General features: G+C 47.7%; 2 protein-coding genes across 6 annotated transcripts in view; one reads left to right on the top strand and one right to left on the bottom strand.

Moving 5' to 3' along the window:
* PCCA (propionyl-CoA carboxylase subunit alpha) overlaps positions 1–8,271 on the top strand; it is a 353,227-nt gene extending 344,956 nt beyond the window's left edge. The window contains exons 23-24 of the mRNA XM_024739985.1: positions 5,015–5,092; positions 7,935–8,271. Coding sequence (XP_024595753.1) covers positions 5,015–5,092; positions 7,935–8,003 — 147 coding nt within the window. The 3' untranslated portion in view covers positions 8,004–8,271. The remainder of the gene's footprint in view (positions 1–5,014; positions 5,093–7,934) is intronic.
* A 66-nt stretch (positions 8,272–8,337) lies between these two features.
* Positions 8,338–24,098, bottom strand: part of GGACT (gamma-glutamylamine cyclotransferase) — a 52,093-nt gene continuing 36,332 nt past the window's right edge. For 3 of the 5 annotated variants that reach the window (XM_024740102.1, XM_024740086.1, XM_024740092.1), the window contains 2 exons: positions 23,760–23,814; positions 8,338–10,723 (listed from right to left, as the gene is read on the bottom strand). In XM_024740102.1, coding sequence (XP_024595870.1) covers positions 10,126–10,723; positions 23,760–23,812 — 651 coding nt within the window. In that variant the 5' untranslated portion in view covers positions 23,813–23,814 and the 3' untranslated portion in view covers positions 8,338–10,125. Of the gene's footprint in view, positions 10,724–10,895; positions 11,953–23,759; positions 23,815–24,098 lie in introns of those variants that run through there. The other 2 variants (XM_024740119.1, XM_024740112.1) reach the window with 2 other exon arrangements.

Genomic DNA, 24,098 nt, shown 5'->3' with positions numbered 1-24,098 from the left:
GTGCATTAATTGGCCTGTGTAGAAGTGACCCAGGGTTCCTTGCAGTGGGCCCAATTTTAGGCAGAGGGTTTAAATAGCTTATTTATTATTTTGTATAATCTGGCGTACATTATGTGCTCCTGCACGTGTCGTATTTCATGGTCTGCAGTTTCTAATGTCATGTGGGTTTCAAAACCTGTGTTTCTCTGGTAATGTACTAGCAGCAGGTAAGCTCAAAATACCATCCATCAGGAGCTAATTTTTTATCCAGATACTCCAATGACTGATGAACCTGTCTTTTGTATGAATGTTTAGCACAGTAGAAAGCCATATGCCACTGGCACAGTTTCCTATGCATCCTTTACAGTTGCTAGAGAGTAGGCTTACGGGGGAAAAACCCTCCACGCCGTTTATGGCCTCTTTGCTATATCTAAAGGATAACACCTTTAAAACAGCCCTGGTTGTGGACGACAAAAGAGGGTTAGGGACTGTCTTGGAGGAAATCTGACTCCCATAATCATTTTCTTTATCAGAAATATGACTGCACACTCTTAATAGGGAACCTTGTTTTGTTCCTCCCCGTCTGTTCAAAACAGACCTTAGCCCATTAGAAGGGCCTCCCTTGTGTGGGAAGACCACAGCTGTTACTGTAAATCTCATCCCGTCACTGTATCACCCCCATTTTGTGGCTCTGAAGGATGAAATTGAGAAATGGAATACTGTGCAGTCATCCTTTACATCTCCAATTTTAGGCCTTTGCCATCATTTTCATGCTTTTATTCCAAATCAAATAACATTAGTGAGCTACACCACCTTCTGATGAATATCTGGTCCTGAGCACAGCTTTCAAGTCTGTACTTTGGGGACTTCCTTTTATGTTTGGTGGAGATCTTTCTCCCCGCTTCTCTTCTCTTTCTCTTCGTGCACCTTCTTGGGGCTTTCTTCATGCATTTGCAGTTTGAACTATACAAGTTGCCAAATGTGTCCCAGCCTTAGCATGTTGTCCCAGAGGGACATGTGCTGGAGAAGGTTCTGTGTCTTTTAATCTCTGGGGAAGGAGTAAAGCAAACTTGGTAGAGGATATTGGGGGCTTTAATCAGAAATAAGAAGTGGTTTAAATCATTAGCACAACAAAGCGGACTATAAGCTTGAAGATAAAAGTCTCTGGGGAAAGAGTCCTCTGAAAATAAATGGAACTTGATAGATTTCCATATCATTTATAACTTCCCTTAATTACACTTGGAAGACTTGCCAGTAAAACTGGAAAATTGGCAGCCTGTATCCATCAGAGCCATTTTGCCGACCGTGGCAAGCAGCTGGCTTTACTGGATTTTATTTCCCATCACTCACAATTAATCATCAGCTGGAGATGTCTGAAACTCTGCAGCACAGAGCTGTGCCGGGTGACATTCAGGCCTCCCAAGCATGCTAAAATCTGCTGAGTAAATGGGCTGAGGTTTCTCCCCAGCTTACTCATTTTGGGGCAAGGCAGGCTCCCGCTTAATGAGTGCGCTCCGGTAATCAGATGCGAATGTGAACCTTGACCCCATGTCAAAGGAGAGGACGCAATAAGCCGGATGAAAGATACAGGATTCAGACCTCCAAACTTTACACCAATTAGACAGGGAGCGCAGAAGTACATCAGGCTGAGTGGGTTTATCAAAGAGACTTGCGAGGCTTGTGACCATTTTGTAAGCCTGATGTTGGAGACATCCTGTCACAATCATTAAGTCGTTATGCAGTGATTCACCAGAGTGTTGGGGAAGTGTGCGCCCACAAACCCTGCAGTGGCTGCACCCCGCGTGCGCGCTGTCCGAGGGAGACTTGGCCGTGGAGGCGCCCTCTCTGCTCACCCAGTTAATGTCCCCACTTTCTGAGCACACGGGGGAATCCAGGCGGTGTTTCCAGTGCCTTCCGGAGCTCGGGGAGGGCAGGGGAGGGTGCAGGCACCTCTGGACAAGGAGGCTTCCAGATTGTTGAGGTGAGAGGCCTGTGTCATTTTGTCTGGGTTATTGTTGGAACTGCGGCCCAGCAGGTTGGTGGAGCAGCCCCCAGTTACAGCCCCGTCTGTGTTCTTTGACGTACAGTTTGTACTGTATTTGCTTCCCTGACTTGGGTTTTTGAGGGATGAAATAGCTTGAATTTAGGTCAAGTTCACGTGTGTATATGTGTTTGCGTGAGTGCACGTATAACATGTTTCTGCTGACCGAAATGTGTCTCACTATTTGGTGGAACATCAAGGATCAACTTCCAAGAGTTCTTTCTCTTTTAGGAACGAACGAGCAAAAGCAAACCACAAAGCATATTGCTGTGAGTGAACAGAGAAAGAGAGAAATGAATTACTTAAATTTCCACCAAATAATATAAGTAGAGACCAGCAGAAACAGGGAAAGAAACTAGGGAGGGGAAACAGGAAAGAAAAGGATGACAGAGCCGTGAGGATGGTTCCAGATTCAGGGCAGCCGGCGCTGCCCGTCTGGCAGCAGATTGGCACTTCCAATCCGCAGGCACCTTCTCTGAAGCCCTTTTAATCACATTGCCAGAGTGTCGCAATCTGAGAGAAGGGGGTGTTTTACCTGGGGGACTTGCCCACGTCTCCCGGATTGTCACCGGCTAAATCAGAGGTTTTGTTTTTCTGATGGATGATTGGGGACCGACCACTCGCAGTTGCCTGCAAGTCACCTCTTTGCAGATCACCCTCGCCACAAGCGCGCAGAGCTGCCAGGAAAGGCGGTCAGTGGACAGCGACAGTGGAGCCCCAGAAACTTCACGTCCATCTCCCACTGCTCCCAGGCTCTCGGGCCCTGTTCTCACTCACCTCCAGCCTGGCCAGCTCGAGCCTGGAGTGGGACTGTGGCCCGGGGCCTGGCCATCGTTCTGCGAGTTTCTTATGGGCATCATTGTCAGTTTGGTCTCCGCCCCCTTAGTGACCACTGGAAATCTCCCAGCTTCATTCGTTTCTTTTTCATAGTCGCGTTAACTGCGAATTCACTTACTTAAAGATCCCACAGAGCATTCTGGCCAGCAGCGCTGAGCAGTGGGCCGAGCAGCTGCAGGAGGGCAAGCTCACGCCCGCCTGAGAGAAGCCCGTGGGGCTGGGGCTGGTCAGACGGGCCCTGGGCGCTCAGACGCCGGCACAGGAAGCCCGGCTGGGGGAGAGGGCGAGGCGAATGCGGGCAGCCGCTCACTGCGGGCACTGGTCCATCGGGGAGGAAGGAGTTCCCAGAGCCGATCACTGATTGTTGGATGGAATTTCCGTGGCTGAATATCAGATCCATTTCCCAGAAAGCCATGGGCCCTGATGCCGGGATGCCCCGTCTCTGAGTGGGGATGCTGCTGCGTGAGGCCAGCTCTGGACACTCAGCCTCTGCCTGAGAGCCGTGTCCCGGGCCCGCCAGCATTTTGCGTGTGGAGTTACACGGCAGGCGCTACTTCTGGGGACGTGCCCTCCTCCCATCTTGCCTGGTCCCTGCCTGCCTGCCTGCCTTTGAAAAAGGGAGAAAAAGGCTCGGAAATGACGCCTTGAGGGCTGGCTGTTCTGACACCCCAGCTGGGACCCGCGTTGCCCTGGAGCCTCCCTCACTGCTCTCCCTCTGCATGTTGAAGAGCGACCCTAGGAAGTTAGTTCTCCGCTCTCTGGAATGCAGGTGCCAGGTGACGGCGAGTCACAAAGGGCCGCGAGCGCGGCGTGTGCCCAGCTCTCCAGCGCAGTGTCGCCTCCGTGCCAGCACCAAAGCTTTGGCATCCCCTCTCTTCCTATATTTCTGTGCCAGGAAAAAGCAGCCCACCACCTGATCAGCAGAGGAGAGGAACGCATAGGGCTCAGGCGGTCCCCATGCCAGCGAGACAGCTTGTGCCCCACGGGGGGCTGGGAGCGGGGCTTGGAGATCATCTGGGGATTTCAGGAAAGAACATTCTCCAGGCACTTCTGCAACGCTGGATGAGCACAAAGGTCCAGGAGCCCCACGCCAGGATGCCTACCAGCACCCCACACAGCCGGGTGCCCCAGGAAATTCAACTCTCCCATTTCAAAGACTTCAAGGCCCTTTTCACAAAGATAGGAGAAAAATGCAAGCCCAGCTCCTTGGTGCTTACCCATCAAGGGCAGAGTAAGGAGAATAGATACAAGGGCCTTTAGTCACAGCTGACTCCTGGGTGGGAGTCCCAGGTTTAACCCCAGGGGATTTATACTCAGCTCCGCCTGGATTTCCCTCACTCCAGAAGGCAAACAGCTGAGCACGAAGCTTGAGCCAGTGCCCCTGGGAGCTACCGGCCTCCTTGCAAGGAATGGGTGGAGCTCCAGAAATCCCTTCCTGAAGGCGCTTTCTGGGAGCCACCGGTTGTCAGTCCTTGGCATGCCATGCAAAGGCTGGGAGAGCGGTCCCCATGGCCTGGGTGCTTGGCTGTTGTTCCCAGCCCCCCAGGGCTACAGACAGAAACTCGATTTTTTGCTAACAGCTTTACTGAGATAAAACTTCACAATACAATACAATCACCCCTTTAACATGTACACTTCAGTGGTTTTCGTCTGTTCACAGAATTGTGCAACCATCGCCACAGTCAATCCTAGAGCACTTCATCACCCCTGCAGAACCTCTGCACCCACCCGCAGAACCTCTGCACCCACCCGCAAGCACTCCCCCTTCCCCTCCGCCCCTGGAAGCCACAGATCTTTCTGTCCGTAGAGACGTGCTAATCCTGGACGTTTCACGTAAGTGGAAGGCATTCCATTTCTGCCACAGCTCTGTGGCAGAGGCAGATTCAGAGATTCCCAGGGGAGGCCCCACAAGCAGCACCCACAGCCTCCAATATCAGGGATGTTTTTCTAACAAGGGCTTGATGATAGAAGGAATGGCCTTTCTCTGCGGTCCCCGAAGATGTACTTGGAATACAAAGTATTAGAGGCTATTGCTGCTGTTTGGATTATGTTTCAGAGCATTTGACAAAAAGATCCTCTTAATGGCCTCACTCTTCAACATTGTTGCAAAATTCAAATGCTCTTAAAACTTCTGTCCACTTTTTGTTCATTTTCCAGGTAGCAGAAGGTCAGGAAATTTGTGTGATTGAAGCCATGAAGATGCAGAACAGTATGACAGCTGGGAAAACTGGCAAGGTATGTCCCCAAGGTCCCACCAGCCCAGGCCGCTGTGACAGGAAGCAGAACCTCCACCTTGGAATCTTGGACGGTTAGGGCCTTAGGGGGACGGCGGACGGGGTCTCTCCCAGCCTCTCCCTCTTGTGGACGAGGGCGCTGCAATCGGGGCTCCCTGTGTTCTGCATCCACGTGACCTGCAGGCCTTCCAGGAGAGTCTGTGTGACATCCAGGGAGTCAAAGAACAACTGTTCTTCACCTTAATGTCTTTCGAATTAAGGGGTCTTTAATTTTTAATGTTTACATCTGTCTTAGAGGCAGTTAGTTATCTGAGACTTAGGTGACACAGCAGGAAATGGTTTTAGAGATTGCAAAAATTAATGCAACTCGGGGCTTCCCTGGTGGCGCAGTGGTTGAGAGGTCGCCTGCCGATGCAGGGGACACGGGTTCGTGCCCCGGTCCGGGAAGATCCCACATGCCACGGAGCGGCTGGGCCTGTGAGCCATGGCCGCTGAGCCTGCGCGTCTGGAGCCTGTGCTCCGCAATGGGAGAGGCCACAACAGTGAGAGGCCCGTGTAACCGCAAAAAAAAAAAAAATTAATGCAACTTTTCAAGATAATTTCTCCACAAAGAGAACAATTCACTTTTAGATCAAGATGAGCTGAAAGGGGGACTTCCCTTGTGGTCCAGTGGGTAAGACTCTGTGTTCCCAGTGCAGGAGGCCCGGGTTCGATCCCCAGATCCTGCTTGCATGCCGCAACTAAGAGTCCGCAACTAAAGATCCCGCATACCACAACGAAGAACCGGCGCAGCCAAAAATAAGTAAATGGGTAATAAATTAAAAAAAAAAAAAAGGAGCTGAAAGACCCACATCCACGCGTGGGACCTGACGATTTAGGGAGGAAAAAAAGATGTATTAGTACTGAAATCTGTTAAGAGTAAAAGTTCTTAAATGAATTTTCTCATTGAAGAAAATAGAAAAGTCTTTTTAAGCAGTAACTTCATTATTCTTCCTGCGACTAGAAAGGCACCACTTGTAGCAGAATGATCCTTTTCTGAAGGATGGTTTGGTTTGAAAGTACCACACAGTGGAGCGAGGAGAGGCGGGGCAGGTCGGGTGGGGTGGGGACAGCAGTGTAGGTTGGCTGTGTCCTGCACTGTGGCCATGCCTGGAAGGCGCGATTGAGCCGTGGGGACAGTGGGTGTCCTGGCAGAAGGTACTGTCAGCTGCCAGTGAAGTCTGCATCAGAGACACAGCCTCCAGTTGCCTGCCCCAAAGGAAATGAAACCGATGTTCAGAGAACAGGCCTAGGGGGACACCCCAGTCCAGCCCCAGCCAGGAGGGCAGAGGCCCAGGGTGTGACCAGGCTGGAGGGCCATCAGACGGCTGCACCCAGTGTCCTCGGGGTTTGGGAGAGGAGACTGGCATGCTCTGCAGCTTCGGGGGAATCCTGCTTTTCATACCTGATGACCCTTTAAGAAATGAACGAAGTGTTGGTTTCTGCTCTTGTAAAAATTGTTCTGTTTGTCCCTTGGGGTTAGTCAGTATTTACGCTGCATTACTGTCATGAGGTTTCCCCTCTGTGATGAGCGCTTGGCCTCGTTTGGGGGCCCAGAATATACATCAGATGCACCAGCGGCCCGTGTGCTGGACTGAGGCACTGACGCCAAAGTGAACATGGCCTTAGCTCCCTCCCCGTCTGCGTGGTCTGTGTCCTCGGGGCCTGGGTCTCCTGGGGAGGCCCTGGTGCTGTCGGGGTGGTGATGGGCTCTGGGTGAACTTGCACGTTGGCCCTGCCCCACAGGGCGGGGAGGACTGGGCCCCTGAGCCTGGGGCTGGCAGTTTTTGCTTTGAGAGGCCAGTTTTCCTCCCGGGGGCCCGTTCACAGTGGAAGCAGGTCCTCCACTCTGGAGTCGCAGCATCATGACAAATACATCCTGTAAAAACACCGGCGGCTTCAGATCATGAAAAGCAGCCACTTCAGTGCAAATAGCTCCTGTGGAACGAGGCCTGTCAAGTGTCACTGCACAGCTTCTCTTGGTCCCGAGAGACCCCGGGTTGGAACTCTAGGGGAGAAGGCCCTTCTCGCTGCTGCTGGCTCATGGCAGAGACGAGGGGACACAGGCCAGGGCACCCAACCCCACGTCTCTCCACTTTTCCTGTTTGCCACTTGCCCAGACGGTCAGTTAACTTCCAACCCATCATCATTCATCTTCATGCCCCAGCAAGAACTTCCAAGTCAAATGACTGTCTCTAGTTTTAAAAGTGAACACAAATTTGGGAAAGCAAAAGTTGACTAAAATGGGGAGAAATCAGTGGAGTGAAAGGGCACGGAGGCAGCGTCACGGGAGCCCAGTGCCTGCCCCGCGTCGCGCCGCCAAGAGCAGCGCTCGTTCTCTGAGGAATTTCATTTCCCTTCAGAAGGAGGCTTCTGGTCAGGCTAGGGAATTTCTCCTGTTAATTAGTACCTGTTTTGACTCTTGTGTAATTGTGAGTGGGTTTGTCTGTTTAACACTAAGTACACCATTAACTCTCCCGGGTGTGGAGACTCATCCAGCATAATCACTGCCAGCTGAGACCCCCGAGGGCACCCTGTGCAAAGGACAGCACAGATGCCCTGCGACCAGCAGCTTTTAGGACCGACAAAGATAAGGAGGGGAACGTGGCGACTCACAGCCCACGGCGGCAGCGAGGACATCCCTGTGCTCGAGGTCCCCTATGATGGACACCCTACCTCCGAATGTTCTGTCTGTGCTCCAAAGCCCGCCAGGCTCTCCCTTCATTTCCAGAAATGGATGACGAGATTGCTTCCTCCTGGTCTAGTTAATAATTCTTACTCTCCCCCCCCTTTTTTAATTCAAGGTGAAATCGGTGCATTGTAAAGCTGGAGACACAGTTGGAGAAGGAGATCTGCTAGTGGAACTGGAATGAAGTATTTATAGCCTTTCAGTCATCACCCGATTTAATTAGCCATTCGTATTATTGTCCTTTCACACTCAATTTATTCAAGCATTTTGCAGGAACACCCCTGTGTAGCAGATTTTACATGGTCATATTTATTCCACATATAGTCAAGACCAGCATTCTGCCAAAAAATCACCAATGGAAATTTTTATTGATATAAATACTTGTACATAAGATTTGTACTTCTGGGCTTCCCTGGTGGTGCAGTGGCTGAGAGTCCGCCTGCCGATGCAGGGGACGCAGGTTCGTGCCCCTGTCTGGGAAGATCCCACATGCCGCGGAGCGGCTGGGCCCGTGAGCCATGGCCGCTGAGCCTAAGCGTCCGGAGCCTGTGCTCCTCAACGGGGGAGGCCACAACAGTGAGAGGCCCGCGTACTGCAAAAAAAAAAAAGATTTGTACTTCTGTGAGATTTCCTAGTGTCATAATTAAATCAATAAAACTGAACATTTGTCTAAATATTAGTTTGCCCTTTTTTTGAATGAAGACAATGTACGTAAGAGGCTATGGGCTGTGCCAGTGGACTTTAAATACTAGTGTTTCATCAGGATCCTAAATCCCAGTTCTTGGCCCTCAGTTTCGTTGTTAGCATTTGCCACTTTGTAACCTGATTACCTGCTTCATCCTGCTTGAGGACCTAACTCCTGCTTCTGGTCGTTCATAACCTCCTGAAGCCCAGACAGCGCAGATGATGGTCCTGGAAATCCCTCCTGTGTGGCTCTAACGGTGAGTGTGGACCCCCTTCCCCGTCACAGGGCACCGGCGTGGGTACCACTCGGGGCTCCCCTGGCCCAGTGGTGGTGGGCGGGGGCTGCCACAGCTCATCAGCTGACACCCATACTCGCCTTTCTGTGTTTTTGTGAAGCAAGTTTCCAATTAAGAAAAAAGGGCTAAAAATCACGGTCATGCTTTTGTGCCAGATGCAGTTACAGATCACAGTCTACCGTTAAGCTGAAGAGCGAGTGAGCTCTCCCAGTGGAGAACGAGCTTAACTCGGGACCAGCCGCTGCGTTTTCACCTGGCTCTGAAATTCGCAGAATACATTTCGTACTTTGCCGGTAAGGAAGCAGAGGCAGAGTCCTACGCTTATTTGACTCTAACCCTGACAGATTATCGGATGGAGGTGGGTAGTAATTGGTACTTCGTGCCTTGCTAAATTTATTTTAGGTGCTGTTTGTATTTGGAAGCGAAGCTTTCTGTCAGGCCTGAAAAACAAATTACTGATGTGTTGGTTCTTCTCCAAAAGGCCCGCCCCCAAACGCTACTCAATTGTGGGGGCAGGGACCGCGCCTTGCCCTGCGCTCCTGTGAGCTTCCGTCTGAAACTGGGGTGTTCAGCTGCTCTGCCAGCAAGTGGACGCTTGCTATTTTGCCAGATGAGAATGAAAAGAACCTTCTACCAAATAAGGAGACTTAAAAAGAGGGCCAACAATAGCACCAATACTTTTATATTTGATTTCCCAAAACATCTAGTTTAACCTTAAATGATCTTTAATAATCTCTGTAATAAGCCTGATCTGAAAATTATGAAGAATGATGTTATATATATTCAGAAGTACTCTAAAATACAGCGTGTTTTCCTTGAGGTTCTTTTATTACATTGAGACGTCTAAAATCAACTTTAAAAAAATTTCTCAGTGCTACAGGTCAGACAGAACTGATAGAGCAGGGCTGTTAAAATCTAGCTGCCACACAAAGTCTTTATATTCATTTTAAATGTTATCTTCAAACTAAAGCAAAGCAAAGGAAAAAACAAAAAACATAAGAAAAGCATGACATGAGTTTTCAAAATGTCATTTAGGGGAATTAAAATCCTGAGTTTTTCTCGTCCAGTACGTTCAAGCCCACGATGCTCTTTAAGCCGCAAGCACTAAAGCAGCATCAGTAAGACAGATTTCCGGAAACAATCTTGTTATTAGTCATGTCAAAATTATTTGGGAAATCGGCTGCCCCCCCCACCCCCCATAGAGATTTATAAATGTTTGTTTCAAAGGGTGTTCTCGGGCTTTTGCATTCAGTGAGTGCGGACCAGCGAGGCCATCTTCCAACCACCAGGCTCTCGGTCCTCGGGCGGCCGCTCCCCTCGCACTTCTCATCTGCTTTCCCGCGGACTGTAGCGAAGCCCGTGCTCCCCCTGTGAGTCGTAATCGTCGTGGTACGGGAGGTGGACCCACTCGGGCGGGTAGGTGGCCGTGCTGTACACGAAGCACTGTAGGGTCCCGCCCGCCCCCTCAACAGCGACTGTCACCCGGGTGCGCTGGTACATGTCCGGGCAGCCTTCGAACTCGTCCAGAAAGCGCAGCATCTGCTCGTCCACGGCGTAGACCTCCCCAGCCACTCGGCGCCCCTGGCCCGGCAGGTTCAGCAGCCGCGGGATGTTGCGCTGCCCCGCGATCACCAGCGGGTACGGCTCGACCGTGCGACCCCAGCCCCGGAAGACCGCGCGACCGTGGGCGCTCTCCAGCAGGACCCGGTGGTTGGGCTGGCCCGTCTTCAGGGTCCCGTACACGAACACGTGGGCCATGCAGCCGGGAGCTGCGAGCGAGCGAGGACGGACGCACAGGTCCCGCGCGGCGGGGAAACGGGTGGCCTCGCCCCGGGCCTCCACTCCCGACCAGACACCCTTCCCAGGCAGGGTTCCAGGAAGAGCGACTCGTGTCAGATGACGCAGCCTGTCGTGGCGGCAAGCCCTGTAGAAGTGAGGTTTTGTAGAGCAGTTAGTTTTCAATCTCTTTAAGAGGACTTTAAACAGTAAATATTACAGAAAAGTAAAAAAAACGATAAGCAAATAGAAACATATATACACACACACACACACACACACACACACACACGTGTATATTTATATACATGAATAATCACCTGTCATCGGCTACCAAAGAGAATTCCGGTTTCAGCACTAAATTTACATTCTGGCCCTGACAAGACACAGCAAAACGTTAGCTGCACCTTTCTGTGTTCCTTCCTTCTTCAAGGTCCTAGAGGGTGACACTGCCTCCCTGTGACTCAGCCCAGCGACCGACCATGGCTCCAGTGAGAGAGAAGGTAAATATTTACCCCGCTTCCTGGGTCTGGGCCACAGATTATTACATAACCGACCAAAGTGATTTGTGTAAGAATGACTCAAACAAAAATGGAAACGAAAAGTTAAATGTATGGGCCCCTCTTCCAAGCCTGGCATCTAGCTGCCCCACTTGCCCCCACCAGCCCTTCAGACACCGAGGGACATGGCCCCGGTGTGCCAAGCGGGCTCTGCCGCCAGTCACATGGCCAAGTGGCCCTTGGAGAAGTCACACTTAACTCACAGGACTCGACTTTCTTCCCAGCAGACACGGGCTGGTCTGGGGGTCTGGGCCTCGCCCCACCTCCTCAGGGCGTCCAGGGAGGATGGGTGGTGTCCAGAGGCCATCACAGCTGCCCACTCGGGCCGACCCTTCCTCTCTGCCACCTCGGTCTCAGCCGCCAGCCTTCAGCAGGACAGAGACAGGATGGGAGCTCTCGTTGTAGTGACTGACCGCAGAGGAAGGGCAGACCAGAGTGGTGGGGCTTAAGCGGCGGCTGCCCAGGTATGCAAGTCAAGCTGTGAATGAGGAGAGCCTGGACTCAGAGGTGCAGGGGCTGAGGAGGCGGCAGGCCCACTGCTGCTGCGGGAGGGCGTGCCTGGGAGGATGGAGAGACGGAGGGGGTGCCTAGGGCGGGCGGGAGCCCAGCCAGCCCCGCCTTCCCTCTCCCACACTTGCATCCACCTTCCAGCATGTTCTGGCAATAACAACTCCAGGTCAAAGTGGGATGCACGGCTCCCACCCTCGCCGGGGCTGTCCCCCAGAACCCTGGTGGGCCCGCTGCCTGGTCCCTCCGGCCTGTCCCCATGCAGCCCCCAGGGGCCTGGCCGCACACTCTCCAGGGCTAAGCCTGTTGGAGCCTGTGGCCGTGAGCCCTTGCCTCCCTTCCCCGGTGACACCCTCCCTGAGCGGCACCCACCCACCACAGCCCTCCGTCACCCTGGTTGGCTCGTGGCGCATGTTCTCTAAACCACTCCTTGCCTTGTTCGCTACCAGAACGTGAAGAGTTGAGAGCGCAGCGAAACCGCCCAGTCCCTAAAGGCCGAGTCGGGTCGGTGAGGACTGAGGCCGCACAGATGGGCCGGGGCCAGACCAGTTGACACTGGAGGTCCTGATCGCTGGTGCTCTTGTGTCCCCACCCTTTGATTAGATTTTAAAGCAACACGTGTCCGTAAGATAAAGTCAAATAACTTTACAAGGAAAATAAAATCCCTACCCATTCCCACTCCCTTGAAGAGACCTGTTTAAGGCCCTGAACTGTTGTTGCATTTGGTATTTGTCTCCACGTTGTTGGTTATACCACTGCTTCCCGATGTTTTAAATTGTCTGCCTTCCTACCCAAAGCAGGTGAGCACAGCGGTTTAAAGCACAGACTTTAGAACCAACTTCCCTGGGTTGAAATCCTGGCTCTGTCACTTATTAGCTGTGTGACTTTAGGCAAACAACTTAACTTCTCTGTGCCCCGGCTTCCTGGACTGTCAGAGGAGGCAGACAGCCACCTGCCTGGAGGACTGCTGTGGTGGTGCAGGAGTTTACACCCGGGCCGGTCCCACCCACTCGGTAAGGCTGCGTCAGACGTTCCTGCCGTAGAGCCTGGCGCCTGCCTCTCGCCCCACATTCCTCCAATAGGCTCACATCACAATTTTTGGTCAAATCCATATTCAGTTCAGCATTAAGACTATGTAGACACTGTTCTCAGATAAGGCACATAGTGTACTATGATTAATTTCCTTTCTTGGACAACTTTTTGTTTTTTTTGGAATTGAAAATTGCTTCGGCCTTCTTTCCTTTTTTGCGCTTTGCTCCAGTTCCTCTGACAGCCCTCTGGCCTCATGTTTTCTGAAGGCGCCTGAGGAACCCTTTTGTCCCTGACCCCCCGTGGCTTCCCTTCCTCCCGGGAGCTGTGGCTCCCGGCGGCCCTCCTGCTCCAGCCTGGTCTGCGGTGCATCCCACGCTTCTCCCAGAGCCCTGTCCCTGCGTCCCACGGCCCCTTCTTGGTTGACTCCCTCATTTTACTGAAGCTCGTTCTTTCCCAACCTCAATTAACAGTGTAACTAGGTGAGATTTCTCACTGCTTTCTTCCAGAATTTTGAAGTCGTTTCTTCCTTGTCTTCTGATGCTCCCGTCCATGCTGAGACGTCCAGGGCCGTTGGGACCCACAACCATCTGTACGGGACTCAGGTTCTTCTCTGGAGGCTCCTAGGGGCTTCTTTTCGCCCTTGGATTGTGAGGTTCTATAATAAGGAGTCTCCATGTGGGATTTTTTTCATTCATTGTGCCAGAAACTTCCATCTGAAGACTCATTATCTTGGGTCCTAGGAATTTTCTTCCCTCTCCTTCCTTCCTGTTCTCTTTCTGGGTCTCCAGAACTCAGATGTTGCATATCCTGGATTAATCTCCCAATTTTCTTTTTGTAGTCTATTATCTTTCAGCACTTCTATTATTTTGAAAAATACTTTTGCCACCATATTTATTTCCAAGATCTTTTTCCTGTTCCCTCATTTCGTTAGCATCCAGTTCTTTCTCAGCATAATCCCATCTCTCCTCATCATGAATTTGGAGGGGTTTTAAGTTTTTATCTTTCCCAGTATTGCCTCTACTTCTCCTAAATTCCTCTCTTCTCCTTGTTTTATGTTTCTTTAAGAGGTTTTCTTCAAGCATCTCAGTATTCTTGGCTGGCCTTTCACGTGGAAAGTGGGACACCATGCAGGAAGCTGTGTGTGAGGGGGAGCCTGTCGACTGGCCGGCCTGGCGTGAGGGCTGGATAATGGAATCCACAGGAATGTGGACTCCTCTCCCTACCCGTCTTTCTTTAGGGTGCCCCTCGCCTGCACCCTCGGCTGGGCCTGGTCCTCCCGACACCAGACTTCCCGCTAAACCTCTCCCGACAGTAACCCACCCTTGCCCTGCTGGGCAGAGGGACGGTCGGGGTCTCTGCTTCCCGCTCAGACGGCCCCCTCCTCCTTTTCCACCCCTCACCCTGCCCTCACACAACTACAGGGCAGCAGTGGGAGCTTCCCTGGCGTCCGGGGCGCTGCTGGCAGGCTCCCCAGCAGGGATTTAGGTTTCCGGTGTCTCGAGGCTGCTGAATCAGCCAGCACTCATCTACCTATCTTCCAGAATCTCGTTGCCCTCTCCCATCTGTTGTCTTTATGGGTCACGGGGAGTGGCCTTTAGGGACAGAGCGGGGATAAAGGAGCCTGTTCCTCGCACCACTGCACCACCGGGCCTTCCCTCACGGGGCCCCCGGCTTGGCCACTGTTTCCTTCTGGAGGCTCGACGTGGGACAGGAAGCAGCAGTGCCTCGGGAGCTACTTGCTTAGACGGGTGGTGAGAGGAGTTCACTAGGATACCGGTGACGGGAGTGTGTCGCCAAGAGAAAGCCAGTAATGTAGCAACTCTGGGGACCAGAGAGGCTGGTGACGGCCAGTTTATACTCCCACCTACAGTGCACAAGGGTTCCAATTTCTCCACATCCCCACTGGTACTTATTTCCTCCCTTCCTCCCTTCTCTCTCTCTCTTTTTTTATAGTGGCCGTCCTAAAGGGTGTGGGGTGGTATTTCACTGTGGGTTTTTTTAAATTTTTTTATTGGAGTATAGTTGATTAACAATGTTGTGTTAGTTTCAGGTGTATAGCAAAGTGATTCAGTTATACATATTCATATATTCATTCTTTTTCAGATTCTTTACCCATATTGGTTATTACAGAATATTGAGGACAGTTCCCTGTGCTATACAGTAGGTCCTTGTTGGTTATCTATTTTATATATAGTAGTGTGTGTATGTTAATCCCAAACTCCTAATTTATCCCCCCCCATGTTTCCCCTTTGGTAACCATAATGTTTTTGAAATCTGTGAGTCTTTTTCTGTTTTGTAAATAAGTTCATTTGTATCATTTTTTTAAATGAGAGTCCACATGAGTGATATTATATATGTCTTTCTCTTTCTGATTTACTTCACTTAGTATGATCATCTCTTGGTCCATCCATGTTGATGCAAATGGCATTATTTCGTTCTCTTTTATGGCTGAGTAATATTCCATTGTATATACATACCACATCTTTTTATCCATTCATCTGTCGATGGACATTTAGGTTGCTTTCATGTCTTGGCTATTGTAAATAGTGCTGCAGTGAACACTGGGGTGTATGTATCTTTTCGAATTATGGTTTTCTTTGGATATATGCCCAGGAGTGGGATTGCTGGATCATATAGTAGTTCTATTTTTAGCTTTTAAGGAACCTCCATACTGTTCTCCATAGTGGTTCTACCAATTTACATTCCTGCCGACAGTGTAAGGGGGGGGTTCCCTTTTCTCCACACCCTCTCCAGCATTTATTATTTGTAGACTTTTTGATGATGGACATTCTGACCTGTGTGAGGTGATACCCCATAATAGTTTTGATTTGCATTTCTGTGATTACCGACGTTGAGCATCATTTCATGTGCTTTTTGGCCACGTGTATGTCTCCTTTTGAGTGTCTATTTAGGTCTTCTACCCATTTTTTGATCGGGTTGTTTGTTTTTTTTGATATTGAGCTGCATGAGCTGTTGTATTTTTTGTTGTTGTTGTTTTTTGGGTTTTTTTTGCGGTACGCGGGCCTCTCACCGCTGTGGCCTCTCCCACTGCAGAGCAACAGGCTCCAGATGCGCAGGCCCAGCGGCCATGGCCCATGGGCACAGCTGCTCCACGGCCTGTGGGATCCTCCCGGACCGGGGCACGAACCCGTGTCCCCTGCATCGGCAGGCGGACCCTCAACCACTGCGCCACCAGGGAAGCCCGAGCTGTTGTATATTTTGGAGATTAATTCCCTTGTTGATCACTTCGTTTGCAAATATTTTCTCCCATGCTGTGGGCTGTCTTTTCATTTTGTTTCATTGTGAGTCTTAATTTGCATTTCTGTAATGATTAGTGATGTTGAACATCTTTTCATGTTGGCCATTGCATATCTTTGGAGAAATGTTTCTTCAAGTCCTTTGCCTGTTTTTCCTTTTGTTGTTGTTTTGTTGTATTTATCTTGGTTGTGCTGGGTCTTAGTTGCAGCAGGCAGGGCTCCTTAGTTGCGGCTCGCCGGCTCCTTCAGTTGCGGCTCACTGGCTCCTTAGCTGTGGCATGCAAACTCTTAGTTGTGGCATGCATGTGGGATCTAGTTCCCTGACCAGGGCTAGAACCCATGTCCCCTGCATTGGGAGGAGGATTCTTAACCACTGCACCACCAGGGAAGCCCTGGTGCCTGTTTTTTAATCAGACTTTTTTTCTTTGTTGAGTTACTGGAGTTCTCTGTATCTTTTGGATATTAACCTCTTATTAGATATATGATTTGCAAATATTTTCTCCCATTTCATAGGTTGAGGTCACCTTTTTACTCTGTTGATTGTGTTTTTTGCTGCACAGAAGCTTTAAATTTTGACATCACCCAATTCTTGCTTTTATTGCCTGTCATTCTGGTGTCATATCCAAGAAACCCTTGCCAAGCCCAGTGTCATGAAGCTTTTGCCCTGTGTCTTCTCCTAAGAGTTTTATAGTTTTAGCTCTTATGTTGAGCACTTTTATCCACGTTGAGTTAATCTTTGTATACAGTGTAAAGTAAGGGCCCAACTTCATTCTTTTGCATATAAATATCTAGTGTTCCAATTGTTGAAAAGACCATCTGTTCCCTGTTGGTCTTTCCACCTTTGTCAAAAATCATTTGACCATGTATCTAAGGATTTATTTCTGGGTTATTTCTGCATTCTCTGTTGTGTTCAATTGATCTACATATCTGTCTTAATGTCAATATCATGCTGTTTTGATTGCTGTAGCTTTGCAGTATGTTTTGAAATCAGGACATATGAGACCTCCAACTTTATTGGTTTTTGTTTTTTCCTCAAGATTGCTCTGCTCACTTGGGGTCCCTTGAAATTCCGTATGAATTTCAGGATGGGTTTTGGTTTTTTTTTCCTGAAAGAAAAACACTATTGGGAATTTTGACAAGAATAGCATTAAATCTGTTTAGGTGGTACTGACATCTTAACAATATTAAGTCTTCCAATCCATGAAGAGGTCTTTCTATTTAATTTCAACAATGTTTTGTAGTTTTCAGTGTACAAGTCTTTCATCTCCTTGGTTAAGTTTCCTAAGTATTTTATTCTTTTTGATGTTATTGTAAGTGGAATTGTTTAAAAAACTTTTTTTGGATTGTTCATCATTAATGTATTGAAATGCAACTGATTTTTGTACACTGATTTTGTACCCTGCAACTTTGCTGAATTCATTTACTAGTTTTAATAGTTTTCTTGTAGTGTTAGCATCCAGTTCTTTCTCAGCATAATCCCATCTCTCCTCATCATGAATTTGGAGGGGTTTTAAGTTTTTATCTTTCCCAGTATTGCCTCTACTTCTCCTAAATTCCTCTCTTCTCCTTGTTTTATGTTTCTTTAAGAGGTTTTCTTCAAGCATCTCAGTATTCTTGGCTGGCCTTTCACGTGGAAAGTGGGACACCATGCAGGAAGCTGTGTGTGAGGGGGAGCCTGTCGACTGGCCGGCCTGGCGTGAGGGCTGGATAATGGAATCCACAGGAATGTGGACTCCTCTCCCTACCCGTCTTTCTTTAGGGTGCCCCTCGCCTGCACCCTCGGCTGGGCCTGGTCCTCCCGACACCAGACTTCCCGCTAAACCTCTCCCGACAGTAACCCACCCTTGCCCTGCTGGGCAGAGGGACGGTCGGGGTCTCTGCTTCCCGCTCAGACGGCCCCCTCCTCCTTTTCCACCCCTCACCCTGCCCTCACACAACTACAGGGCAGCAGTGGGAGCTTCCCTGGCGTCCGGGGCGCTGCTGGCAGGCTCCCCAGCAGGGATTTAGGTTTCCGGTGTCTCGAGGCTGCTGAATCAGCCAGCACTCATCTACCTATCTTCCAGAATCTCGTTGCCCTCTCCCATCTGTTGTCTTTATGGGTCACGGGGAGTGGCCTTTAGGGACAGAGCGGGGATAAAGGAGCCTGTTCCTCGCACCACTGCACCACCGGGCCTTCCCTCACGGGGCCCCCGGCTTGGCCACTGTTTCCTTCTGGAGGCTCGACGTGGGACAGGAAGCAGCAGTGCCTCGGGAGCTACTTGCTTAGACGGGTGGTGAGAGGAGTTCACTAGGATACCGGTGACGGGAGTGTGTCGCCAAGAGAAAGCCAGTAATGTAGCAACTCTGGGGACCAGAGAGGCTGGTGACGGCCAGTTTATACTCCCACCTACAGTGCACAAGGGTTCCAATTTCTCCACATCCCCACTGGTACTTATTTCCTCCCTTCCTCCCTTCTCTCTCTCTCTTTTTTTATAGTGGCCGTCCTAAAGGGTGTGGGGTGGTATTTCACTGTGGGTTTTTTTAAATTTTTTTATTGGAGTATAGTTGATTAACAATGTTGTGTTAGTTTCAGGTGTATAGCAAAGTGATTCAGTTATACATATTCATATATTCATTCTTTTTCAGATTCTTTACCCATATTGGTTATTACAGAATATTGAGGACAGTTCCCTGTGCTATACAGTAGGTCCTTGTTGGTTATCTATTTTATATATAGTAGTGTGTGTATGTTAATCCCAAACTCCTAATTTATCCCCCCCCATGTTTCCCCTTTGGTAACCATAATGTTTTTGAAATCTGTGAGTCTTTTTCTGTTTTGTAAATAAGTTCATTTGTATCATTTTTTTAAATGAGAGTCCACATGAGTGATATTATATATGTCTTTCTCTTTCTGATTTACTTCACTTAGTATGATCATCTCTTGGTCCATCCATGTTGATGCAAATGGCATTATTTCGTTCTCTTTTATGGCTGAGTAATATTCCATTGTATATACATACCACATCTTTTTATCCATTCATCTGTCGATGGACATTTAGGTTGCTTTCATGTCTTGGCTATTGTAAATAGTGCTGCAGTGAACACTGGGGTGTATGTATCTTTTCGAATTATGGTTTTCTTTGGATATATGCCCAGGAGTGGGATTGCTGGATCATATAGTAGTTCTATTTTTAGCTTTTAAGGAACCTCCATACTGTTCTCCATAGTGGTTCTACCAATTTACATTCCTGCCGACAGTGTAAGGGGGGGGTTCCCTTTTCTCCACACCCTCTCCAGCATTTATTATTTGTAGACTTTTTGATGATGGACATTCTGACCTGTGTGAGGTGATACCCCATAATAGTTTTGATTTGCATTTCTGTGATTACCGACGTTGAGCATCATTTCATGTGCTTTTTGGCCACGTGTATGTCTCCTTTTGAGTGTCTATTTAGGTCTTCTACCCATTTTTTGATCGGGTTGTTTGTTTTTTTTGATATTGAGCTGCATGAGCTGTTGTATTTTTTGTTGTTGTTGTTTTTTGGGTTTTTTTTGCGGTACGCGGGCCTCTCACCGCTGTGGCCTCTCCCACTGCAGAGCAACAGGCTCCAGATGCGCAGGCCCAGCGGCCATGGCCCATGGGCACAGCTGCTCCACGGCCTGTGGGATCCTCCCGGACCGGGGCACGAACCCGTGTCCCCTGCATCGGCAGGCGGACCCTCAACCACTGCGCCACCAGGGAAGCCCGAGCTGTTGTATATTTTGGAGATTAATTCCCTTGTTGATCACTTCGTTTGCAAATATTTTCTCCCATGCTGTGGGCTGTCTTTTCATTTTGTTTCATTGTGAGTCTTAATTTGCATTTCTGTAATGATTAGTGATGTTGAACATCTTTTCATGTTGGCCATTGCATATCTTTGGAGAAATGTTTCTTCAAGTCCTTTGCCTGTTTTTCCTTTTGTTGTTGTTTTGTTGTATTTATCTTGGTTGTGCTGGGTCTTAGTTGCAGCAGGCAGGGCTCCTTAGTTGCGGCTCGCCGGCTCCTTCAGTTGCGGCTCACTGGCTCCTTAGCTGTGGCATGCAAACTCTTAGTTGTGGCATGCATGTGGGATCTAGTTCCCTGACCAGGGCTAGAACCCATGTCCCCTGCATTGGGAGGAGGATTCTTAACCACTGCACCACCAGGGAAGCCCTGGTGCCTGTTTTTTAATCAGACTTTTTTTCTTTGTTGAGTTACTGGAGTTCTCTGTATCTTTTGGATATTAACCTCTTATTAGATATATGATTTGCAAATATTTTCTCCCATTTCATAGGTTGAGGTCACCTTTTTACTCTGTTGATTGTGTTTTTTGCTGCACAGAAGCTTTAAATTTTGACATCACCCAATTCTTGCTTTTATTGCCTGTCATTCTGGTGTCATATCCAAGAAACCCTTGCCAAGCCCAGTGTCATGAAGCTTTTGCCCTGTGTCTTCTCCTAAGAGTTTTATAGTTTTAGCTCTTATGTTGAGCACTTTTATCCACGTTGAGTTAATCTTTGTATACAGTGTAAAGTAAGGGCCCAACTTCATTCTTTTGCATATAAATATCTAGTGTTCCAATTGTTGAAAAGACCATCTGTTCCCTGTTGGTCTTTCCACCTTTGTCAAAAATCATTTGACCATGTATCTAAGGATTTATTTCTGGGTTATTTCTGCATTCTCTGTTGTGTTCAATTGATCTACATATCTGTCTTAATGTCAATATCATGCTGTTTTGATTGCTGTAGCTTTGCAGTATGTTTTGAAATCAGGACATATGAGACCTCCAACTTTATTGGTTTTTGTTTTTTCCTCAAGATTGCTCTGCTCACTTGGGGTCCCTTGAAATTCCGTATGAATTTCAGGATGGGTTTTGGTTTTTTTTTCCTGAAAGAAAAACACTATTGGGAATTTTGACAAGAATAGCATTAAATCTGTTTAGGTGGTACTGACATCTTAACAATATTAAGTCTTCCAATCCATGAAGAGGTCTTTCTATTTAATTTCAACAATGTTTTGTAGTTTTCAGTGTACAAGTCTTTCATCTCCTTGGTTAAGTTTCCTAAGTATTTTATTCTTTTTGATGTTATTGTAAGTGGAATTGTTTAAAAAACTTTTTTTGGATTGTTCATCATTAATGTATTGAAATGCAACTGATTTTTGTACACTGATTTTGTACCCTGCAACTTTGCTGAATTCATTTACTAGTTTTAATAGTTTTCTTGTAGAAATGTTAGGATTTTCTACATAAGATCATGTGAACAGACAGAATCCTACTTCTTCCTTTCCAATTTGGATGTCTTTTATTACTTTTTCTTGCCTGATTGTCCATGTATAACTTTTATCACTATATTGAATAAAAGTGGTAAAGGCAAACACCCCTATCTATAAAGCTTTTTCACCATTAAGTGTGATGTTAGCTATGGGCTTGTCATATACAGCCTTTATTAGGCTGAGGTAATTTCCTTCTATTCCTAGTTTAAGTGTTTTACCAGGAAGTGGTGTTGAATCTTGTCAAATGATTTTCCGTATCAATTGAGATGATAGTTTTTTTTTTTTCCTTCATTCTGTTAAAGTAGTGTACTATAGGGCTTCCCTGGTGGCACAGTGGTTGAGAGTCTGCCTGCCGATGCAGGGGACACAGGTTCATGCCCTGGTCTGGGAGTATCCCACATGCCGTGGAGTGGCTGGGCCTGTGAGCCTACACGTCTGGAGCCTGTGCTCCACAGCAGGAGAGGCCACAGCAGTGAGAGGCCTGCATACCGCCAAAAAAAAAAAAAAAGCAGTAGTGTACTATATTGACTGATTTTCATATGTTGAACCATCCTTGCATTCCAAGAATAAATCCCCCTTGGTCATGGTATATAATCCTTTTAATGTGTTATTGAATTCTCTTTGCTAGTATTTTGTTTAGAATTTTTGCATCAATCTTTGTCAGAGATATTAGTCTGTACTTTTCTTATAGTGTCTTCTTCTGGCTTCGGTTATCAGAGTTGTGCTGGCCTCGTTGAGTGAGTTTGGAAGTGTTTCCCTCCTTTTAAATTTTTGGGAAGAGTTTGAGGAGAACTCATGCTGATTCTCTTTACATGTTTGGTAGACTTCACCAGTGAAGCCATCTGGTTCTGGAATTTTCATTGTGGAGAGACTTTTGATTACTGAGTCAATCTTCTTACTAGTTAAGGTCTGTTCAGATTTTCAATTTCATCATGATTCAGTCTTAGAATGTGTTTCTAGGAATTTATCCATTTCATTTAGGTTACCAATTTGCTGCCATACAATTGTTCACAGTATTCTCTTACAATCCTTTATATTTTTGTAAAATGGGTTTTAATGTTCTTGCTTTCATTTTTGATTTTAGTTATTTGCATCTTCTCTTTTTTCTTAATCTAGTTAAAAAGTTTGTTGCTCTTTTAAGAAAATCAACTCCTGGTTTCATTGATTTTTCTCTATTCACCTCTGTTCTCATCTGTATTATTTCCTTCCTCTGCTAGCTTTGGGTTTAGTTTTTCTTTTTCACGTTCCTTATCGCCCTATACTCCTGTTCCTTGTATGTCGTGTTCAGCTGATTTCCAAGGGCTGCTGTGAAGGTCACAGCCATCAGAATATGTGAAAAGACTATTGCATTGGCCAGATCCGCTCAGACCACAGCCAGGGCTAACTCAAAATATGCCTGTGATTCACTCAGGCCAGAAACAAACACACTGGGCCCCTCCTGACACACACCTCTGGGCCAGGCTACGAGAGGGCAGCACTGCTGCTGCAGAAGGGAATGCTACCTTCTGAGGCTCATACATTACAGTCTGTCTTCCACGGCAATGGGTTATGGTTGGAGTCTTGAATAAAATGCAAGTACTTGATTCAATAAATAACGGATAGAAACAGCTGTAGGTGAGCCATTTGGGCTTTTCCAGAGCAACTTGAAGAGTGCCCATCAGGAGCACTTGCATCTCTGCTTTAATGTGAAGTAGATGCTCCCAGGTAGGCCTGCTCTAGGACACTGATGGTCAGGTCAGGCCAGCCCCTGCAGGGAACATCATTGGGCTGGATGGCCATTAAAGGGCACAGTGCACACACAGTAAGTGTAAAGAAGAAGGACACTGTGGTACAATGACAGGCCTGAATCAAATTCCCACCTCCACCACCTAACAAACAACTGTGGGTCTCTGGGAACGTTATTTAAACTCTCTGAACTTCTATGCCTGTTCTTTAAAACTGCATTCATCCTGCCTCCCTAAGAGCTAATCACTACTGACTGCCAACTGTGGGCCAGGCCTCAGGACCCGATGAAGGTTAATTAATTCCCTTTTCCCCTTGACCCTGTTCCCGCCTAAGTTCTCCACCCCAACTCCTTCCTTTATAAAGATCTTATATATCTACTAGCTTATATTCTTCTCAAGGAAGCCCCTTATAAATAAAACAGAAAAGAACATTCTACGTAATAAATGGGAGAGGGAATCAAGCCATATCAAGCATTAGTTGTGGCCTTCATTTTTCAGAGCCAAAGCAAATACCTGGGCAGGTGATTGATATTACATAGAAATGATCACGGTTAAGCCACAGGGTGTTGGATTCCAACTCTGTAGAAAATCAGTTCAGTAACTTTCTTCCACAGAAGATAGCTTATTTCCATTAAAAACAAAAACAAAAACCTGGCAATAAAAATTTAAACTTTTCTAGGAAATAATGTAGCCTCATAGAATGATCAAATTATAGTTTTCTACATTTTATCTACTGAATTTTATCCTTTATAATATTAGCTTGAGAATACTACTTATGTAATAGAAAACTAATCTGCATTTCTGGCTCCTTTCACAAGAAAAACATCATTACCTTTCTGATTGTGTTTTGAACAACAAACACAGATCCTTCAGGAAGAGCCTCATCCCTGTGGGGATTGAGAAAGGATCAGAGTCAAGCACTGAAACAAGCAATTAATTCCCATTAGAGGATTAAGGCACTCATGTTCACTTTGAGTCAGAAAAATGAATTGTGAATAAAATCATGTACAACCAAGAGGTTACTTGTCAAAGTTAATAAATTAGATAACTGGAGGGCAAAGTGGAAAGCACAGAAGTTGAGTGGCCATATGAGCACCGGTGAGGAAACTGGTTTTTGTATTCAAAACTGGGTTTTGAATTCACTGGACAAGATCCGCCATCTCAAGATGCC

Source organism: Neophocaena asiaeorientalis, unplaced genomic scaffold (assembly GCF_003031525.2).
Source record: "Neophocaena asiaeorientalis asiaeorientalis breed wild unplaced genomic scaffold, Neophocaena_asiaeorientalis_V1.1 scaffold9, whole genome shotgun sequence".
NCBI classification, from domain to species: Eukaryota; Metazoa; Chordata; class Mammalia; order Artiodactyla; family Phocoenidae; genus Neophocaena; species Neophocaena asiaeorientalis.
This window is presented reverse-complemented; position numbering and strand designations above follow the sequence as displayed.